The sequence below is a fragment of the Xenopus laevis genome, chromosome 8S (assembly GCF_017654675.1).
Source record: "Xenopus laevis strain J_2021 chromosome 8S, Xenopus_laevis_v10.1, whole genome shotgun sequence".
Taxonomy (NCBI): Eukaryota; Metazoa; Chordata; class Amphibia; order Anura; family Pipidae; genus Xenopus; species Xenopus laevis.
In genome coordinates this window covers 99739952-99761432 of record NC_054386.1, presented here as the reverse complement: position 1 = coordinate 99761432, position 21481 = coordinate 99739952, and the positions used below count along the sequence as shown (strand labels likewise).

At 43.1% G+C, this 21481-nt stretch overlaps 2 protein-coding genes across 2 annotated transcripts; both read left to right on the top strand.

Moving 5' to 3' along the window:
* Positions 1-630: 630 nt before the first annotated feature.
* vps72.S (vacuolar protein sorting 72 homolog S homeolog) lies at positions 631-8581 on the top strand. Its single transcript, XM_041574510.1, has 6 exons — positions 631-864; positions 2595-2747; positions 4353-4470; positions 4658-4834; positions 4932-5076; positions 6845-8581. Exons 1-6 carry the CDS (start codon positions 748-750, stop codon positions 7227-7229), a joined length of 1095 nt encoding a protein of 364 aa, XP_041430444.1. The 5' UTR covers positions 631-747; the 3' UTR covers positions 7230-8581.
* Positions 8582-9631: 1050 nt separating this feature from the next.
* tmod4.S (tropomodulin 4 S homeolog) lies at positions 9632-20793 on the top strand. The gene is made up of 10 exons (XM_018233509.2): positions 9632-9738; positions 15299-15454; positions 16805-16961; positions 17425-17547; positions 18358-18447; positions 18927-19057; positions 19132-19239; positions 19322-19465; positions 19575-19719; positions 20159-20793. Exons 1-10 carry the CDS (start codon positions 9655-9657, stop codon positions 20179-20181), a joined length of 1161 nt encoding a protein of 386 aa, XP_018088998.1. The 5' UTR covers positions 9632-9654; the 3' UTR covers positions 20182-20793.
* Positions 20794-21481: the final 688 nt, after the last annotated feature.

Sequence of the window (21481 nt, the reverse complement as noted above, 5' to 3'; positions counted from 1 at the left end):
TGTTAGGCTGCTGGGGGGAAAGGGAGGGGGTGATATCATTCCAACTTGCAGTACAGCAGTAAAGAGTGACTGAAGTTTATCAGAGCACAAGTCACATGACTGGGGGCAGCTGGGAAACTGACAAAATGTCTAGCCCCATGTCAGATTTCAAAATTGAATATAAAAAAATCTGTTTGTTCTTTTGAGAAATGGATTTCAGTGCAGAATTCTGCTGGAGCAGCACTATTAACTGATTCATTCTGAAAATGTTTTTTTCCCATGACAGTATCCCTTTAACAATCCTGGGCAGGAGAAACGCCTGAGCAAGTTCTTGAGTGAAACTTTGCCACAGACACACAAACAAATCAACAGGAGAGGAACTGTGGCCATTGTTACTTTTGTTTACCAGGCAGTCAGGGTTTTGGGGTAAGAACAAGTCATTTATAGACAATGTGTGAGAGTGATCATTTTTATTCAGTATTTGCACCTTTTATAGGTCACTGTTATTTTTCCTCTTAAAAGTTTAAATCGAAGAAAACAAATCGTTTGTGGGTTTTTTTTTGTGTTCTATGACTGGTTTGCGCCGACACCCCTCCAATCATTGGGAATGGTGCGGTCCAGAAATCCTACATCTCTAGCATGGCATTCATTGGTTCGTTTCCGTTTTTGTGATTGGCTGACGAATCTTTGCCGCTCGGCGCTCCGTTGCTCAGGTCTCCTTTCACAGGCTGCCGAAGTCGCTCGCCGATTCCGGAAAAACCCGCAAAGATGAATCTGGCAGAGGGTCGGGACCCGCGAAAAACGGCGGGAAACCGCATGTCCGGCCTGCTGCAGGCGGAAGAGGAAGATGATTTCTACAAGACCACGTACGGGGGTTTCAACGAGGTGAGCGAGTCCGATAAGCGACACAATTTGCCCTATAGGAACACAATGGCGCCAGCAAGCCCCACACAGACTCTTCTCTGATCATTCCCCTCCTGTGACGTAACAACAACGTTTCAGTTGCTCTTCATTTGTTACGTGGACATGATTTCCATTGCTTTTCATTCTCCAGCTTTCAGGCTTTGAGTTGAACCCGTTATCTTGTTGCTAGGGCTCCATTACCTTAGCAACCACGCAGCAGTAGCCAATCCGACTGGAATATGAACAGGAGAAGGGCAGAAATACTTAGCAGTTTTACAATTCGTCTTCATTATGTATTTATTTTTTTTATAGTTTTATTTGCCGCCTTTAAGCTTCCAAATGGGGGTCGCTGACCCCATCTAAAAAAACAAACGCTCTGTAAAGCTACAAATGTATTGTTATTGCTTCTTTTTATTCCTCCTCTTTCTATTCAGGCCTCTCCTATTCATATTCCAGTCTCTTATTCAAATCAGGGCATGGTTGCTAAGGGAAGTGGGACCCTAGCAACCAGATGGCTGAAATTGCAAACTGGAGAGCTGCTGAATAAAAAGCTAAATAACTGAAAAACCACAAATAATAAAAACCCATTGCAGATTGTCTCCCTCTCTAGATCATACTAACTGTTCATTTAAAGGGGAACAACCCCGTAGACACTGGACATACGCTGAGAGATTACGAGGGAGCTGCCTCCAGTCCCAGTTACATTTTCCAAACAGCCTAATTAGTATCTGCAAAATATATCTGCCCTATTTATACTGTGTGGCTGCCTGGAGACTAATGTAGCCTGCAGCAAGTCAACTGATCATTAGCCAATAAGAACAGAGCTTTAATATGGCTCTGGGGTTATAGGGGTGGGGTGTCTAAATTTACTTGCAGCCTGCCTTCCTACTGATTCTCACCCGGGAGACGATGTGACCAATGCAAACTGCCTTAACCTTAAAGGGATTCTGTCATGGTTTTTATGATGTCGTTTTTATTTCTAAATGACACTGTAAATATTTCACTGTACAATATAAAATGTCATTCCTGAACCAGCAAGTGTATTTAGTAGTAATATTGGTGTGTAGGTGCATCTCGGGTCATTTTGCCTGGTCATGTGATTTCAGAAAGAGCCAGCACTTTAGGATGGAACTGCTTTCTGGCAGGCTGTTGTTTCTCCTACTCAATGTAACTGAATGTGTCTCAGTGGGACCTGGATTTTACTATTGAGTGTTGTTCTTAGATCTACCAGGCAGCTGTTATCTTGTGTTAGGGAGCTGCTGTCTGGTTACCTTCCCATTGTTCTGTTGTTTGGCTGCTGGGGGGGGGGGGTGATATCAGTCCAACTTGCAGTACAGCAGTAAAGAGTGACTGAAGTTTATCAGAGCACAAGTCACATGACTGGGGCACCTGGGAAATTGCCACTATGTCTAGCCCCATGTCAGATTTCAAAATTGAATATAAAAAAATCTGTTTGCTCTTTTGAGAAATGGATTTCAGTGCAGAATTCTGCTGGAGCAGCTCTATTAACTGATGTGTTTTGGAAAAAATAAAATAATATGTTGCTGAATGCCCAGAATTCTTCAGTGTGCTGTCGTCTAGTTTTAAAGAAATGTGGGGGGTTCATATTCTCTAGTTGCCCTGGGCAGTGACCCGCTGGCTGCGCTGCACACGGATCTGGTCCTATCAGAGAGTAACATGGGTTTGATGTTGACATGTTCTTCTATTAACAGGAATCTGGGGACGAGGAATACAATGAAGATCGCTCTGAGAGTGAGGATGAAGTCGACTCGGATTTTGATATTGATGAAGGGGATGAACCAACGAGTGACCATGAGGAGGAGGAGCCCAAGAAGAAGCGCAGAGTAGTGACAAAAGCTTATAAGGTGGGGCTTCCCTACTCCACAGCTTCTTCCATTCTCTCTTAAAGGGGTGGTTCACCTTCCAACACTTTTTTTTTTTTTCATTTTAGTTGTTTTCTGATAGTTCACCAGAAACAAAGACTTTTTCCAAACACTTTATATTTTCTAGAATTTTCTAATATTAAACTGTAAAGTTTAATTTTTCATCTTCAAAAGAAGCTCTGGGAGGGGGGTGGGGGTCGCCGACTTTTTAACTAAAATTGATACTTTCCGTATTTTTTTCCTGCACAGCAGAATTCTTGAGTTTTATTAAGAGCAGAGACACACGCCGGCGATATATCGCCTCTTCTTCGGGCGACTAATCTCCCCGAACTCAAATCAGCCTGAAACACTACTTTTTTTAAGCACAATTCTTCTATATCTAAATGAGTATAACGCGCTGGTACATTCTTGGTTTTTTTTTTTTCCCCACAAAATGTCTCCTTTACACTTCAATTTCGGAAAAAAAAACGTTAAAAAATGGGAAGTCAAAAAGGCTTTGTTTCTGGTGATCTACCTCCTAGCCGGCCAGAGGCAGTTCGGGGAGATTAGTCGCCCGAAGAAGAGCCGTTTTCCGAAGTTGCCTCCTCGTGAGGCAACTTTGGAAAACAAAGCAATCCAGTGCCGTCCTGCAGGTGATTTACATTCTAGCCGGCGAGAGGCAGTTCGGGGAGATTAGTCGCCCGAAGAAGAGGAGATTTGTTGCTGGGCGATTAATCTCCCCAAATCTGAGCGTGTGTCTCTTCCCTAAAGGCAGCTGTTAGACTTGATACAATAGTTACTGATACTCCAGAGATGCTGCTGAGAAATGGATCAACTCAATGTTGCAAAACTGTAACAGATCAGAATCTGCACCTGAATTACTGAGCTGTCAGACTCAAACACCTGAGACACCAACATTCAACTTTAAAGGAGACATATAGGATGAATTATTTTTGTAATTTTGTAGGCAATTATGAGTAATATAAGGTGTTGTTTTATATGGTGCTAAAAATTAATATTATCTTTAAAAATATCCCCTTTATTACAACTCCCTATAAATGTTTACTGTTCCTTGTTTAAAATGAGGGGTGGGCGTGTCCTAACGGTCCCTGCCAGAAGCACAGTAGGAGGGAGACAGCCAATCACAGCCCTGCAGTCACACAAGCACAGACAGGCTTCAGTTCCCTATCAGGTCCTGCTAGCTGCTGATTGGTTCCTGTCCTACAGTGCAGTGAATGAGTCACAGCCTGGGAATTCAGGGAGCAGGAAGAGAAGGGAGGGATTATTAGGGGTTTTTTGCAGAAATATTCAATAAATCAGCCTGAAACACTGCTTTTTTTAAGCACAATTCTTTTATATCTAAATGAGTATAACGCACTGGTACATTCTTATTTTTTTTCTTCATAAAACGTCTCCTTTACACTTCAATTTCGGGAAAAAAAAACGATAAAAAAGGCTGGTGATCAAACTGACAACAACTAAACTGAAAAAAATTGTTTGGAAGGTAATAAGATGTGTCTTGCAGCTACTGAGAGCTTTGCAGTTCATGTTTTATAGGTAACTGAGAGTTATGCAGCCTGTCCATGATTCCTTCTATTCCCTCAACAGGAGCCAATCCAACTCCTTAAACCAAAGCCCAAAAAAACAGACGCCCCACCCAGCACTGCTGCAAAAAGCCGTCCAGAAAAGCCTCGGGCTCAGGAGACGCCAGATGATCCGGGGGACAGTGAGTATACTGTGGGCTGGGCATGAAACGCGTTCCTATGTGAGGGACTTTCATGTGGGGAAGCTGCTGCAGACCTTAGTGACTAGTGAGCCTAATCAATATCTGATTGGTCCTTTCCACTTGCATGGGGCCAATTGAGCAGCTTTCAATTAGAGTTCCTAACTTTGCTTCCCCTTTAAACTGTCAGGCCGCAAACAAGTGCGCCAGTCCACGACGGAGCACACGCGTCAGACTTTCTTGCGAGTACAAGAGCGACAGATCCAGTCCAAAAAGAAAAAGGGACCCCACCCCGACCGGCCGCTGACCCAGGAGGAGCTGCTGGAAGAAGCCAAGATCACAGAGGAGATCAACATCCGCTCGTTAGGTGAGTGTGTAACAACATTGCCAGCAAGTGAGGCTGCACTTCTATTGCTTGCATGCCCCCCTCCTCATGCTCCAATGGATTCTTCCTTCACCAACAGAGAATTACGAGCGGCTGGAAGCTGACAGGAAGAAGCAGGTGCATAAGAAGAGAAGGTGGGCGGGTCCCACTATCCGCTACCACTCTATGGTCATGCCCCTCATCACTGAGCTCAACGTGAAGGAAGAGAATGTGGATGTGGAAGGGTAGGTACCCAGAATTCCCAATCATTTCCTTTCTGAGAGATCATTGTTTGTGCCGCAGGGCAGCTCCTACTTTTTATTTTAGTTATGAGGGGCTGCCATCAATCATGTGATACCACCCTGTGCAGGGAGGTGCCCTTTATACATTCCACTTCTAGCCTTAATATTAAAACAAACACCTGGTTGGTAGGGTCAGTGACCCTAGCAACCAGATAGCATCACACATCCCAATCCCTTTTAATTAAAGTGTGGTTCACCTTCAAAGAACTAGTTGTTTTCAAATAGATCACCAGAAATAATGACTTTTTCCATGTATTTTCTATGTCACCTCTGTTCTTATATTGAAGTGTAAAGTGTCATTTTTCAGCTCTGGGAGGGGGGTCGCCGACCCTGTAAACTAATGATGTGCGGGTCAGGTGTAACCCGCCCTTCACCAACCAGCCTGAGCCCGACTTCCTGCTTCCATTTTAAGGCCTGCCCCGCCGATGACATCACAAAAGGGGCGGGGCAGGAGGTGCACGTCTTTAAAAAGATCAAACCGGAAGCCGACAGTTTCGGGTGGGGGGCAGGGAGAGCAGCAAGAAGAGCTCAACCTGGACCCACCCGCAAATGGAGGTGCGGGGTAAACATCTAAACTGATACATTTAGTTGATACATTTTACACTTAGATTTTGGAAAACCAGTAAAAAATAAATAACAGAAAGTAATTAAGTCTTTATTTCTGGGGAGAAATCTGAAAACAACTGAACTGAAAAAAGTGTTTGGAAGGTGAACAACCCCTTTAGGTTAACTTTTAATATGTTATAGAGTAGTTAAGTCTAAGCAGCTTTTCAATTGGTTTTCATAATTTGTTTTCTTTAGTTTCTGAATTATTTGCCTTTTTCTACAGACTTAGATTCTTCCAGCTTTCAAATGGGGGTCACTGACCCCATCTTAAAAACAAATGCTCTGTAAGGCTACATATTTATTGTTATTGATACTTTTAATTCCTCATCTTTCTATTCAGGCCTCTCCTCTTCATATTCCAGTCTCTTATTCACATCAATGCATGGTTGCTAGGGGAATTTGGACCCTAGCAACCAGATGGCTGAATTTGTAAACTGGAGAGCTGCTGAATAAAAAGCTAAATAACTCAAACACCACAAATAATAAAAAATGAAAACCAATTACAAATTGTCTCACAATATCACTCTCTACAGCACACCAAAAGTTAATTAAAAGGTGAACAACCCCTTTAAGACCCATTGCAGGTTAGGGTTAACTTTTCCATTAAAGGGGTGGTTCACCTTTAAGTTAACTTTTAGGATGTTATACAATGGCCAATTCTAAGCAACTTTTTCATTGGTCCTCATTATTTTTTTTATATATATAGTTTTTGAATTATTTGCCTTCTTTTCAAATGGCGGGTCACCGACCCCCGTCTAAAAAACAAATGCTCTGTAAGGCTACAAATGTATTGTTATTGTTACTTTTTGTTATTCATCTTTCTATTCAGGCCTCTCCTATTCATATTCCAGTCTCTTATTCAAATCAGTGCATGGTTGCTAGGGGATTTGGGACCCTAGCAACCATATTGCTGAAACTGCAATCTGGAGAACTGCTGGATAAAAAGCTAAATAAGTCAAAAACTACAAATAATAAAAAATGAAAACCAATTACGAAATGTCTCAGAATATCCCTCTCTACATCATACGAACAGTTAATTTAAAGGTAAACAACCCCTTCAACAGAATAACTGGCATTTTTATTTTCTTGTTGTTGGGGGTCACAGACTGGATCAAGAGCAGACGGGAGACGGTGGCCATTCTTCTACTGGTCCCACAGGGAAATGTTCCCGCACTTTTATCACTTTCAGCGACGATGAATCCTTCGAGCGATTCTTCCCCAGGACCAAGCAGGGCAAGTTTTCAGTGCGGGACATGTGCCCCGTCACCCACAAGCCGGCCCAGTACAGAGACCCTGTCACAGACATCCCCTACTATAACGCTAAAGCCTTTAAAATCATCCGCGACGCTTACAAAAAATACATCACCGCTCACGGTCTCCCTAACGCTGCCATGGCAACCGCTATGGGGCCTTCCCCGAGTTCAGCCGACGCCGCACAACGAAACTCGAGGCAGAAAATCATCATCAAGCAGAGTGTGCCCAGCGCCTGATATACTGCCCCCTACTGGCCAATCACATCAGACTTCTATACACGGCTCTACCAGTCACATGCTGGGAGTTGTAGTAGAACAATAGGGTGGAGTAGAAGAAATGAGAGGGCAGGGTCATGGGCTTAGGGGCGGGTTTACTAATAATGGAGGCAGGAAAATCATAGGAAAGGAGAGGAGGAGCGGTATCTACAATTGTTGGCCTATAGCAACCAATCAAATCTTTGCTTTTGTTTTCCAACCTATAGATGACTGTTTAAATCTAATTGCTGATTGGTTGCCATGAGCAACAGCTCCAGAAATCTCCAATGTTCGTAAACATGCCCATTAGTCTGTCTGTTGATTTCCATCATCCCCTCCCCCCCTCATTGTGGGGGGCCCTTCCTATAGTTACGCCTCTAATTTGCGTCCAACAAATGTAACTGGCAGCCAATTCCTTGATCTATACACACACACACACACACATATATATATTTATAAATGTCACCCTATTTACCAAATGGTAAACCCCGCCCCCCCCAAACACACACACAAGGAACTCTGGGACACCTGCTTTAAAGAGCAGCTGAACAAACATTAAAGGGGTCGTTCACCTTGAAGATAACTTTTAGTATGTTCTAGAATGGCCAATTCTAAGCAACTTTACAATTGGTCTTCATTATTTATTTATTTATTTTTTATAGTTTTTGACATATTTGCAGTTTTCTTCTGACTCTTTCCAGCTTTCAAAATCTAAAAACAAATGCCCTGTAAGGCTACAAATATATTGTTATTGCTACATTTTAGGTTCTCTCCTATCTCTTATTTGAATGAGTGCATAGTTGCTAGGGTAATTTGAACCGTAGCAACCAGATTGCCGAAATCTGCCGTTATCTGAAGAGCTGCTGAATAAAAAGCTAAATAAGTCAAAAACCACAAATAATAAAAAATGAAAACCAATTGCAAATTGTCTCAGAAGATCATTCTCTACATCATACTAAGAGTTAATTTAAAGGTGCACAACCCTCAAGGAGGGGCTTGAAGGAAAGTCACCAGGGAGCTTTAAGCAGAGCAGGGGCAGCGCTGTGTCTAATATAGGGCTGGAGCTCTCAGGTTTGTAATTTATAGACTGTTATATGGTTGCTGGGGCTTAATTAGCTTAGCAACCACACAGCAGCTGGAAAGTGAGAATGGAAGTAGGATCCAAATATCAACACACACTATAGAAGACAAGAAAAAAATAAAATTGAAATCTCACTGTTAGTCTGTATTTTGGTTGCGGGGGACATTGAACCCCAACTGTTTGGTGAGTTACTCCTGTGTACAGTGTTGTTTTGTACATAAATAAATATAATTGGTCCTTTTGTTACTGGGAATTGTGATCAGTTGTGAATTTTGTTGTGGCTTTTATTGCTCAGTTAAAGAACATTATGTGAAAGATGTCATTTTCCCCTGTACTAAGCACAATTCAGCAGGAACAGTCCCTAAATTTGCTCATAGTCTGTACAGAGAGATCCCATAAAACTATGGCAGCATAGGTATTCCCTGTACTAAGCACAATTCAGCAGGAACAGTCCCCTAAGTTTGCTCATAGTCTGTACAGAGAGATCCCATAAAACTATGGCAGCATAGGTATTCCCTGTACTAAGCACAATTCAGCAGGAACAGTCCCTAAGTTTGCTCATAGTCTGTACAGAGAGATCCCATAAAACTATGGCAGCATAGGTATTCCCTGTACTAAGCACAATTCAGCAGGAACAGTCCCTAAGTTTGCTCATAGTCTGTACAGAGAGATCCCATAAAACTATGGCAGCATAGGTATTCCCCTGTACTAAGCACAATTCAGCAGGAACAGCCCCCTAGGTTTACTCATAGTCTGTACAGAGAGATCCCATAAAACTATGGCAGCATAGGTATTCCCTGTACTAAGCACAATTCAGCAGGAACAGCCCCTAAGTTTGCTCATAGTCTGTACAGAGAGATCCCATAAAACTATGGCAGCATAGGTATTCCCTGTACTAAGCACAATTCAGCAGGAACAGTCCCCTAAATTTGCTCATAGTCTGTACAGAGAGATCCCATAAAACTATGGCAGCATAGGTATTCCCTGTACTAAGCACAATTCAGCAGGAACAGCCCCTAAGTTTACTCATAGTCTGTACAGAGAGATCCCATAAAACTATGGCAGCATAGGTATTCCTCTGTACTAAGCACAATTCAGCAGGAACAGTCCCTAAGTTTGCTCATAGTCTGTACAGAGAGATCCGATAAAACTATGGCTGCGCCCACCCATACACATAAATACAAGGGCTGCTCAAGTCTGTGCATGTTACTAATAACTACAGACACATAACTAGTTCCCTTAATGAATTCTATTTTAGCTGCAGTTCATTGTGTCGGCCACTAGGTGTCTCTGTGTGAGACTGACGTGAGCAGCAGCTGCAGCGCAATGACAAGAGTCCCACCCCAACCAAACTGTCCCCTTGTTGCAGCTCACACGGGACCCCTCACACAGCAGCAAAGAAGCCACAAGGTAAGTATGGGGGGCAAGTAAGGGGCCCCAAAGGGCTTGAGAATTTATAACTCTCTGCAGCTGATACTGGGGCCCCTTACAGGCCTTGCACTGGGGTTGCCTCCAGCCATAATAATAATAATAATGAGATTATTGCAGATGTTCTATAGGGAAGCCCCTTGCAGCTGCTTTATGTCTGGGTTATTCTGCTTTAATTCAGCTCATTTGTGATATTCCTTTGTGAGTGAAGAGATCACTTCCACTTCAGGATCACTCGCTGCTTTACACCTTCACTTTATTATAGGCGCCTTCCTTCCAACTACTGCAGAGCAAAGGGTTAACCAGGACCCAATTCTGCCCTAAATATAAATATTCCAGGTAATATTGTTCTGCTACCTACGGGGACTATTATTAGCCCAAATGTTACACCGGGTGAAATGCTGGAGGCCGTTAAAGGGAAAGTATATACAGGTATGGGATCTGTTTTCCAGAAACCTGTTATCCAGAAAGCTCCAATTACAGAAAGGCCATCTCCCATAGACTTCATTATAATCAAATAATCCAGATTTGTAAAAATTATTTCCTTTTTCTCAGTAATAATAAAACAGTAGCTTGTACTTGATCCCAACTAAGATATAATTAATCCTTATTGGAAGCAAAACCAGCCTATTGGGTTTATTTAATGTTTATATGATTTTCTAGTAGACTTAAGCTATGAAGATCCAAATTATGGAAAGATCCATTATCTGGAAAACCCGGGTCCCGAGCATTCTGGATTACAGGTCCCATACCTGTATATATTTTATAATTAATGTGTGTGTCGACATTATATTGACAAATTGCAGTTAAGACTCTAATATTTTTTGTTTTTAAAGGGGTTGTTCATCTTTAAATTAACTGTTGGTATGACGTAGACAGTGATATTCTGAAACAATTTGCAATTGGTTTTCATTTTTTATTATTTGTGGTTTTCGAGTTATTTCGATTTTTATTCAGCAGCTCTCCAGTTTGTAATTTCAGCCATCTGGTTGCTAGGGTCCTAATTCCCCTAGCAACCGTGCACTGATTTGAATAAGAGACTGGAATATGAATAGGAGAGGCCTGAATAGAAAGATGAGGAATAAAAAGTAACAATAACTATACATTTGGAACCTTATGGAGTATTTGTTTTTTAGATGGGGTCTGTGAAAGAAGAAAAAGGCAAATAATTCAAAAACTAGAAAAAATAAATAATGAAGACCAATTGAAAAGTGGTTTAGAATTTCTGTTACATAGTAAAATTTAACTGTAAGGTGAACCCCCCTCTTCTTTAAATGAGTTGACCCTTCTCTAACCTGAGAATATTTGGAACACCGTCTGAGTGTTTTATTGTTCTTTTTATTCTTCTTACAGTCTGTCATTTAAACCATGGTTGCTAGGGTATATGGGACCCTAGCAACCACATTGTTTCAATTCCAAAGGGGACATGTGTTTCTGAGAAGTTGAATTGAGGGATTCCGATCACAGACTGGGGAAAAAAAATCCCCTTTTATTCCAACTCGTGGGTTATCAGTTGCGCTGCATGTTACATGGCATCTTAGAATCCAGTGCAGCCTGCGGCATGTATTTGTACTGATTAATAAACAGCAATGCTGGAAAAAAATACAGTAGCAACAAAATGGTGATGTGAAGGGCCGAGTCCTTGTGTCCCCCCCCCTCCTTGTTATTTACTCAGTTGTAACTCTTGGTAAACAGTGGCAGCTGCCATGGTGGGGGAGGGGCCTAAAGTGGATCTATTACTTTTGCTTCTTGCTCATACCTGCCTTTTATATTCCATAGGCATCATTCTGAATCTTATATATATATATATATATATATATATATATATATATATATATATATATATATATATATATATATATATATATATATATATATATATATATATATATATATATATATATATAATTGTCTCTACTTCCTGTCTGGCTAAAGTACAGCACTGCTGTTTTGCTTTATGGCAGGGATTGCAAATACACTGAGTTAATGACATAAAGAGCCACTTTGGGGGTGTGTGTGTGTGTGTGTATATATATATATATATATATTTATATATATGTGATGCAAATAGTCCTACTCTTAAATCCAAGGAATTTTTCGAGTGCATATTTTATCAGAGGGACAAGTTCTGCAGATACAGAATAGAGAGCACTGTGTGTGTTTGGGGAGAGCCAATGCAATTCATCCGTGCGTAAGTAACGCTATAATCCCTCACTGGGTCACACCCCCGACTCTGTGTTTTGGGACAGTAAGCTCTTTGGATAATCTCTTGACTCTCACTTTTTCTCACGGCTTCTCTGCACAACGAAAGGATAACAACACGGCAACCCCTTGATTCATATACTGTGTGTGATACTAATACAGAATGTTCTGTTATACAGATAGCTAGAATCTCAGCTGCCATAAAGCAGGACAGGACTGCTGCTTACAATGGGGATCAGATAGGATCTGTGCAGCCACTGGGACAGAATGTTCTGTTATACAGATAGCTAGAATCTCAGCTGCCATAAAGCAGGACAGGACTGCTGCTTACAATGGGGATCAGATAGGATCTGTGCAGCCACTGGGACAGAATGCTCTGTTATACAGATAGCTAGAATCTCAGCTGCCATAAAGCAGGACAGGACTGCTGCTTACAATGGGGATCAGATAGGATCTGTGCAGCCACTGGGACAGAATGTTCTGTAATGAAAATTCAAAACTGTAAGGCATATTCTGTCCTCCCTCCTTTTATTTGTACAGTCTCCCTCTCCCAACTGTTTGGCCTTATTCACCCTCCTCCCTTTTCCCTCAATTTCCAGATTTCTCCTCTCCATCTGTCTGTCTGTCTGCTTCTTCCATCTTTCACCCTCTTTCATTGCTTTTCTTATTCCTTCCCTTCCCACCTCTCACCTTTCCTTCCTTATTCCTTCCCACCCCTCACCTTTCATTATCTCTTCCCATCTCTTGCCTTTCCTTCCTTGTTCCTTCCCATCCATTTCCTTCCTTATTCCTTCCCATATCTTTCTTATTCGCTCCCACCCCTTACATTTCCTTCCCACCTCTTCCCTTTAAATATTCCTTCCCACCCCTTGCCTTTCCTTACTTATTCCTTCCCTTCCTATCCCATCTTTTTCACATTTGTCCCATGCTCTTTCCATTCCTTATTTCTTTCATCTCTCATCCCAATTCCATTATTTTCCTTTCCATTTCTTTCCTTATTGCTTCCTATTTCTTCTGTTTTCCCCATTCCTTTCCTGACACTATTCCTCCCTTTCCCATCCAGTTCCTTCCTTTTCTTCCCTTTTTGATTTCTTCCCTTGCCCTTCCCCTTTGCACTCTTATTCCTTCCCATCCCATGACTTTCCTTATTCCTTCCTATCCCATGACTTTCCTTATTCCTTCCCATCCCATGACTTTCCTTATTCCTTCCCATCCCATGACTTTCCTTATTCCTTCCCATCCCATGACTTTCCTTATTCTTTCCCTTTCTTCCTCTTTCCAACTCTTTCGCAGCTGTGTCTCCTCAGCGCCCCCGGTGGCAGCAGACATAAGATCACTACTATACAATGTACCTTCTTGTAGATATTTCTGAGACAGGTCCATAGTGTTATTCTGGTCCAGGGCACTGGGGCTTTGGAGTCAAACAACACATTGTAAATTATATAGTAGCAGGTCATGTTGTGATTGGACAGGGGCTCATCCTGCTGTGATTGGATATCTGGAGAGGTAGTGCTATCAGCTCATTAGCAAAAGCGCTGGTCCTCCCCACAATACGATTTGAATTTCATTACGAGTCTGAGGGAGAACAGACAATTTTGTGGACCGGCAGAGAAAGCGGACCACCGGGACCTTCAATATCCTTTTCTGTATATCAGGATAGGTAGAGTCAAGGGGCCGCTGGAATCGATTGTGATGCACCAGTCCAACTCCCATGTACCTCCCTCTGAGCGACGTGTCAGTACCGTGATCCTTATGAGAAAATCATCCCAGATGATAAAGTCAGAGATAAAGAGCAGTGATCCAAACGTCCCGTGTCCCACCCCGAATGGGTCTCTGCTCTACCAGGTTCTGGATTTATAAGACAACAGATTCTTAGTTTACAGGAGTTTTATTCCTCAGTAACACAAGAGTCATTCCCATACAGTAGGTGGAAAGTTATTGCTGATCGGGGGCATGAAGCAATATGGCAACTCCAACACACATTAACTAATACAAGTCTGTAGATGAGGGGGTGCTTGTCTTTGTGTGGGGGGGGAGGGTTACTGGGCAATGTAACTGGTCTGACAATTCTCTCATCGTCGGAACTGGAGAGTTTCTCTCTGCCCAGTTTGACTGACAGCTGCTTCTGCTCCGATACCCTACACCCTGCCCTCCAGCACCACTGCCTCCTCCTGAGAGGCTTCACCCAAACACCTTGTCCTGCTTATAAATCCATACAGTCAAGTGTGCAACCAGCGGGGTGAATACAGGGGCATCCTCCAAAATAACCTGCTGCAGCCTTGGTGTCTCGCTGCTGTGAGAGGCCTGGAATTACCCAGAGTCTGATACCGACATTAATGTAGGGGAAATAGGTACTTTGTGTGGAACTGTAAGTGGCACAACTCATGGAATCCTATCAGCTCCCAACTGTCACTTTTCATTCTTTAATGCACCCTAATTACTGCAGAGCATCACAATCTGTGCAGCCACTGCTCTCTTATACAGATAGCTAGAATCTCAGCTGCCATAAAGCAGGACAGGACTGCTGCTTACAATGGGGATCAGATAGGATCTGTGCAGCCACTGGGACAGAATGTTCTGTTATACAGATAGCTAGAATCTCAGCTGCCATAAAGCAGGACAGGACTGCTGCTTACAATGGGGATCAGATAGGATCTGTGCAGCCACTGGGACAGAATGTTCTGTTATACAGATAGCTAGAATCTCAGCTGCCATAAAGCAGGGCAGGACTGTTGCTTACAATCTGACATGGGACTAGACATATTGTCAGTTTCCCAGCTGCCCCCAGTCATGTGACTTGTGCTCTGATAAACTTCAGTCACTCTTTACTGCTGTACTGCAAGTTGGAGTCATATCACCCCCTCCCTTTCCCCCCAGCAGCCAAACAACAGAACAATGGGAAGGTAACCAGATAGCAGCTCCCTAACACAAGATAACAGCTGCCTGGTAGATCTAAGAACAACACTCAATAGTAAAATCCAGGTCCCACTGAGACATATTCAGTTACATTGAGTAGGAGAAACAACAGCCTGCCAGAAAGCAGTTCCATCCTAAAGTGCTGGCTCTTTCTGAAAGCACATGACCAGGCAAGATGACCTGAGATACAAATCATGACAGAATCCGTTTAAAGGAGCGCAGCGACCATCATGGTACAACTGTGCGTAGAGAATATTATTTCTATGGATATTTTATTTATACACATAGGTAGGTGCCATATTGTTATGGGTGCCATATGAGCTTACTATATACTGACCTGGCTGTAAAGGGAGTGTAATGCACAGGTGTAATAGAAGAGCCCGACCCAAAAGCTGACAATCTGTCCATGTGTCTTTCCATCAAGGAGGGGCTGTCACTTGTGCTCACCACCAGCACCAACATGTCTTACCAGAAGGAGCTGGAGAAGTACCGGGATGTAGATGAGGATGAGCTCATGAAGGCCATGTCCCCCGAGGAACTTGCTCAGCTGGACTATGAGCTCCAGGAGATGGACCCAGAGGTAGGACCTGCTGATCTACACAACAACATTTTTATAAACTGGGACCTCACAACATGAACCCCCTAAACACAAACACAGTTGTCATTAAATTCAATGGGCGTTTTTTCTTATGGCGACTTTTTTGTCCTAATGCCTTAGGGTTGGGGCAGACGAGCAGAAGTGCCTTCTGTCTGCCTTATGTATGCTTGAATGAAGAATCTCCAGCGCTAATACACTCGCGGCGCTTCGATTTCTGAAGTTGCCTCGGGCAAACTTCGGGCAACTTGGGAAATCGACGCGCCGCGAGTGTATTAGCGCTGGAGATTCTTCATTCAAGCAGACGGAAGGCAATTCGGGGAGAATGTCGCCACGCAGAAGAGGTGATTAGTCACCAGGCGACTAAATCTCCCTGAATCTGCTCGTCTGCCCCAACCCTTAAAGTCAATTGGTGTTTTTTCTTATGGCGACTTTTTTGTCCTAATGCATTGAAGTCAACAGGCGTTTTTTCTCAAGGCAACTTTTTTTGTCCTAATGCATTAAATTCAATGGGTGTTTTTCCTTATGGAGACTTTTTTTGTCCTAATGCATTAGGGCTGAGACAGAAGGGCTAATAGGGAGATTAGTCGGCCGGCAAAAAATGTCCTCTTTTTCAGGGCGACTAATTTTCCCAAACTGCCTTCCAGCCGGCTAGAATGAAAATTGTCGGCGGATGGCACTCGGAGCAATTCGTTTTCCAAAGTCGCCTGAAGTTTCCCCGTGATGCAACTTTGGAAAATGAAGTGCTCCAAGTGCCATCCCGCTGGCGATTTTCATTCTAGCGGGGAGATTAGTCGCCCCGAAGAAGAGGAGATTTGTCGCCGGGCGACTAATCTTCCCGAATTGCAGCGTGTGTCTGCCTGTAAAGTCAATGGGCGTTTTTTCTTATGGAGACTTTTTTTGTCCTAATGCATTAAAGTCAATGGGAATTTTTTGTCAAAATGCATTAGCCAATGGGCGTTTTTTCTTATGGCGACTTTTTGGTCAAAATGCATTTTCTTATGGATGTTTGTACTCTGTGAATTTTTCCATGGCGAATTATGACATGGCGAAATTCAGAATTTCGCTGCAAATCCATGGCTGGTGAAAAAATCCTCTCATCACTATCTGTGAGTGGCACTACCCTGCATGCAATATGATACATCCATGTATCTCCATTCATATGTCCTGGGACTTTAGACCTCATAACCTTAAACACTTCCACTATGGAAAATATACTGACAACTGGCTGACGCAGAGGACAACTGATGGTGTTGACCATTGGCCACCATTACATTTAAGGTACAACTTAACCTTTTAAAACTACTTGCTGATCTTGATTTTCTTTTTCTCCAGAACATCCTTCTGCCAGCAGGCATGCGTCAGAAAAACCAAACCACAAAGACTTCGACTGGGCCACTAGACAGGGATGCCCTCTTACAGCACCTGGAGAAGGAAGCCATAGAGTACCAGGAAAGAGATGACCTGGTACCTTTCACTGGGGAGAAAAAAGGTAAGTCAACGTTTCTCCTCAGCTCCATGTAGAACATCATACTTCTGGTGGCATTGTTGTAGCACTGGCCATAGCATCCAAGGGTAATTTGATAAAAGGATACATTTCTGGTGGCAGCTTAGTGTTCTTTTTATGGGACTAGAACAACTGGTATCTGAATTGAGATTGCTCAGATATCCATCACCTGTCCAGTGAGGACCACTTTGAGTCACTGATGGGGCTCTCTTCCAATGAGTCTGGATAGTGTCCTACTTTGATCCACTTGCAATCCACATGATTGAGCCATTTTAGGGTGGATAAACCAAAAACAGATATGCTTGTTTGGGCATCTTACCAAACCAGTTGCCAATCTCTAAGTCTAAAGAGAATCCTGGAGGAAATATCTTCTCAATGGCTCAATGGTCTTCCGTTCATGTGTATTTGTGACATTGTCAACTATAAATGTTCCATTTTCATGCCACAGGAAAAGCTTTTATACCCAAACATGCCAAACGTGAGATCCCCAAAGAAGAGCAGATCACATTAGAGCCAGAGCTGGAGGAGGCTTTGGCCAATGCCACCGATGCGGAGATGTGTGACATTGCAGGTAGGAATGGAGGAAGTAAATGACTACTGCAGTTAATACTATCATATGATATATAGGGTATTGCATATGTGCCTAGGTCTTCTTAATTAATCAACGTTGCCTTGAACTCAATCTACCAGGTTTCACACCCCAATGTGTACAAACACCACCCATTTTTTAAAAAGTGCCATCTTTTAGGTGTTGTTTTCAAGATACAGGTAGCTGAGGAGTCGGCCCTCAAAAATGAAGTTGACCTTATAAGTTCGCTTACATTTTGGGGTGCTGAGACAATTTCTGGTCCCTTCAAATTCCAAATAAGCCAGGGCTTTAGGATAACTCCATATTACATGGTCTGTTCGACGTGACATTCAGCAGCCGATGAAAGACTGAAGATCAGAACCCGTTTTATTTGACCTGGTTGAGATAAATAGGGATGTTCCCCAGTAAAGCCCAATATATAAATTATATTTTTACTGTGCTGCACACTCTTGTGTTCGAACGCTTTATCCACATGTCTCCAATTCTACGCGCTCAGCAGATCTCGGTGAAGCAGCTTGATACTGCAACTTGCAACTTTTTCTCCTAACAACTAGGTACGGGGGTAGCAGATTCCAAAAAGTTTTACCCATATCATGATATTTGGCTTTTCTGTCACTTGAATACCCCCCAATCCACCACTTTATTATGGCTCGGCAGTTTATGCCTGAAGGTCTCAGTGAGGTCAATGAAATTTTGGGCAACTTTGATTTTATTTAAAATTTTGTGTTTCAGCTAAATTTTGCGGCGCCAGCCTGAGCCCCATTATAACTGTGTTTTTGCCTTTCCCTGCAGCTATCCTGGGCATGTACACTCTCATGAGTAACAAACAGTACTACGACGCTATTACCTCTGGGATCATAATGAATAAGGAGGGCATCAACAGTAAGTACTGCAAAAAAAGAGGGCTAAATGACTGATGCAGGAAGCATCTCCGGGAATTTTTCTGGACAGTTTTGTCCCTAGTCTCGAGCTTTAAGCTTGAAAGTCTAAATGAGTTGAGGAGGAGGAAGGAACTATTTGAGAAGTGTGTTGAAATGCTTTCTGCATTTACCAAGCTCTTGAGTTGGTTCGGGTACATTGGCATTAGGTGAAATAAATGGGGCAGTGGTTCAGAATAATGGAATGGAGGACAAGTTGTGATTGGCTGAGGTTGTTTAGAAATGGAAGGTCTTTGCCTAAAACTTGGAATTTAGTTGGCGTTGATTAAATGGGTTTTTGGCATCGTGGGGTCAAGTGTAGACAGAGCATGGTTCAAGGTGGCTTCAAAAGATCAGAAGACCTAAGAGAACTCTCTGAAGACCAGAAAGTTCTATTCAGAAACCAGGCAGATGGAAACCCTAGTTGTGTGTCTTCTCCTTCAGGTGTGGTTAAGCCAGACACATACAAACAAGTCCCAGATGAACCCCCAAATCCCACCAATGTGGAAGAGACTTTGAAAAAAATCCAGAGCAACGCCTCAGACCTAGTGGAGGTGAATCTGAATAATATCAAGGTGAGTGGCCCGTTCACACCAAATACGGGGGCTACAAAATACGGTGAAGTGAATAATGGACGCTCTCTCTGCAGGACATTCCTGTCCCAACGCTAAAGGAGATTTGCCAGGCCATGAAAACCAACAGCCACGTCACAACTCTGACCATGGTGGCCACGCGTAGCAATGACCCTGTAGCCTATGTGAGTTTGCACTACCTTCTTCTTCTTCTTTCCGACTCTTTACTCTCATTGTAAGATAAAACTGCCACCTCTTTGCCCCCAGGCTGTGGCAGAAATGCTGAAAGAGAACAAGACCCTTCAAAGTCTGAACATTGAATCCAACTTTATTACAAATGCCGGGATGCTGGCTGTTCTCCAGGCCATGAGAAGCAACAATACACTCTCCGAGCTCAAGGTGGACAACCAGGTAACTCCACCTGGATCCAATACTATTTCATTGTGTCTGATGCTCATCTTAATCTATGTAGGTAAGACTGGACCCTGCCTGATACATTTTCCACTCTCCTGTCCTCTAGCGCCAGAACCTGGGAGATACAGTTGAGATGGAGATGGCCTCAATGCTGGAGAATTGCCCTTCCATCGTACGGTTTGGCTATCACTTCACACAACAAGGACCAAGAGCCCGAGCTGCCACGGCCATAACAAGGAACCTGGAGCTTCGTAAGTATTTGTACTGACCCTCACATGACAAGGGTTCCTAATTAGCACCATGTGACCTTAGGGTGGAGTGTAGTCTCCCTGTGTGTGTCTTATTTAAAGGAGAACTATAGCGAAAATTAAAATCTAAGATAAGCTTCATCATACGGAAACAAGAAACTACATACAATAACAAAACAAAAGATTGGATGTAGAAAGCATCTCCATGACTACAGAGACTCCTCCCTGAAACAGTGGTATTGGCAGATACAATGCATAGTTTTAAGAAAGGGCCGGGTGCTATTTTAGCATGTTCCTAAATACAAGGCTTATGATATTCATTGTATAAAGTGAATGTAAGCATTGGACCAATTGCCATTCTGGAGACATATATTTTTATTGGTTCAGACTCCTTATGACCTCAGCAGCAGGAGTGTGTAACCTCCTATTATTTTGTTTTCAGGTCGCAAGCAGAAGAAGGTCTAAGGAATCCATCGCCCTGTTGATTCTCGAAAAAATATCAATGTTCTTCCGTAGCTAATTATTAGGGTCTGTTCTGTGATGTCACATTTGTGTGCAGCCCATTCATTGGACGGAGGGCCCCATGTGCTCATTGCAGTTCTTTCCCTGAGCATGTGCAGGAGACTTTAAACTGGAATAAATAGGGCACACCTGAGGTCTTTAACCTTGTATATATGTTCCTACCCCAATATGTAATTTATCTCCTATGTGGCCCCCTCAGATACACCCAAGACTCAACACTTCATCCCTGCTCAACTCCATCTTAAGCCCCACCCCTGCTCAACTCCATCTTAAGCCCAACTCCTGCTCAACTCCATTTTAAGCCCCACCCCTGCTCAACTCCATCTTAAGCCAGACCCCTGCTCAACACTATCATAAGCCCCACTCCTGCTCAACTCCATCTTAAGCCCCAACCCCTTCTACATGTACGGCACCTTCTCTCTTTACAGGCTGCACTTTAACCCTCACAACGTCATGCCGAAGGCTGCAAAGGTGCTGAACCGACGTAAATACCAAGGGTTTGGGAAAATACCTTATATTTAAATAAAGATGTAAATAAAGTGACTTTGAACTCAATGAATACAGAATTCATTCTAGATCCTCGCTTGAGCATAGATCCCTTGCCATGAAAGTGGACAATAACCCAAGACTTAACTCTACTCAAACTTGACTTGCCCTTTAAAACATTTGACAAAACAGGTGCTGGCAACCCAGTTAGTCTGACACATGATTAATACTCCGGGGCCTGTGCTTTCATAGAGCCTAGCGGGGGAGGACTCCCTGTAGCCAAGTGCATTTATTGCCCTGGGCTCCTTTACACGTCTGCAGGCTCCTTGGTCTATAAAAAGACACTGCTGCTCGGCTCTCGGCCCGTGAGGTCATGGGGTGTATTTATATAATGGAGAATCAGCAGATGGTGAGGGCCAAGGCTTCAGTGTGTGAGTGGGGGGGGGTCTCAGCAAGCACAGTCACCCCCTCTCATCTGCTACTCAATCACCCTGTTCTTATAAACCCCAGAATATACATAATATACAGCTGTGGTTAAAGGGGAAGTGCAACTGACAGAGCTGCCTCAATTCTGGGAAGGGGCTGGGCCTAGATGAATAGTGGATATAAATGCCCATGTATATGCATATGGTTCAGGTTTCAGAGTCAGGCTCTAATCCAATGGACAACGCACTAGAGATGTGCCCCTTAAAGCATTTATAGTAACAAGGAGTCTCAGTTTCATGGAGGGCACAGAAAGATGCCAAGGGACTGGGAA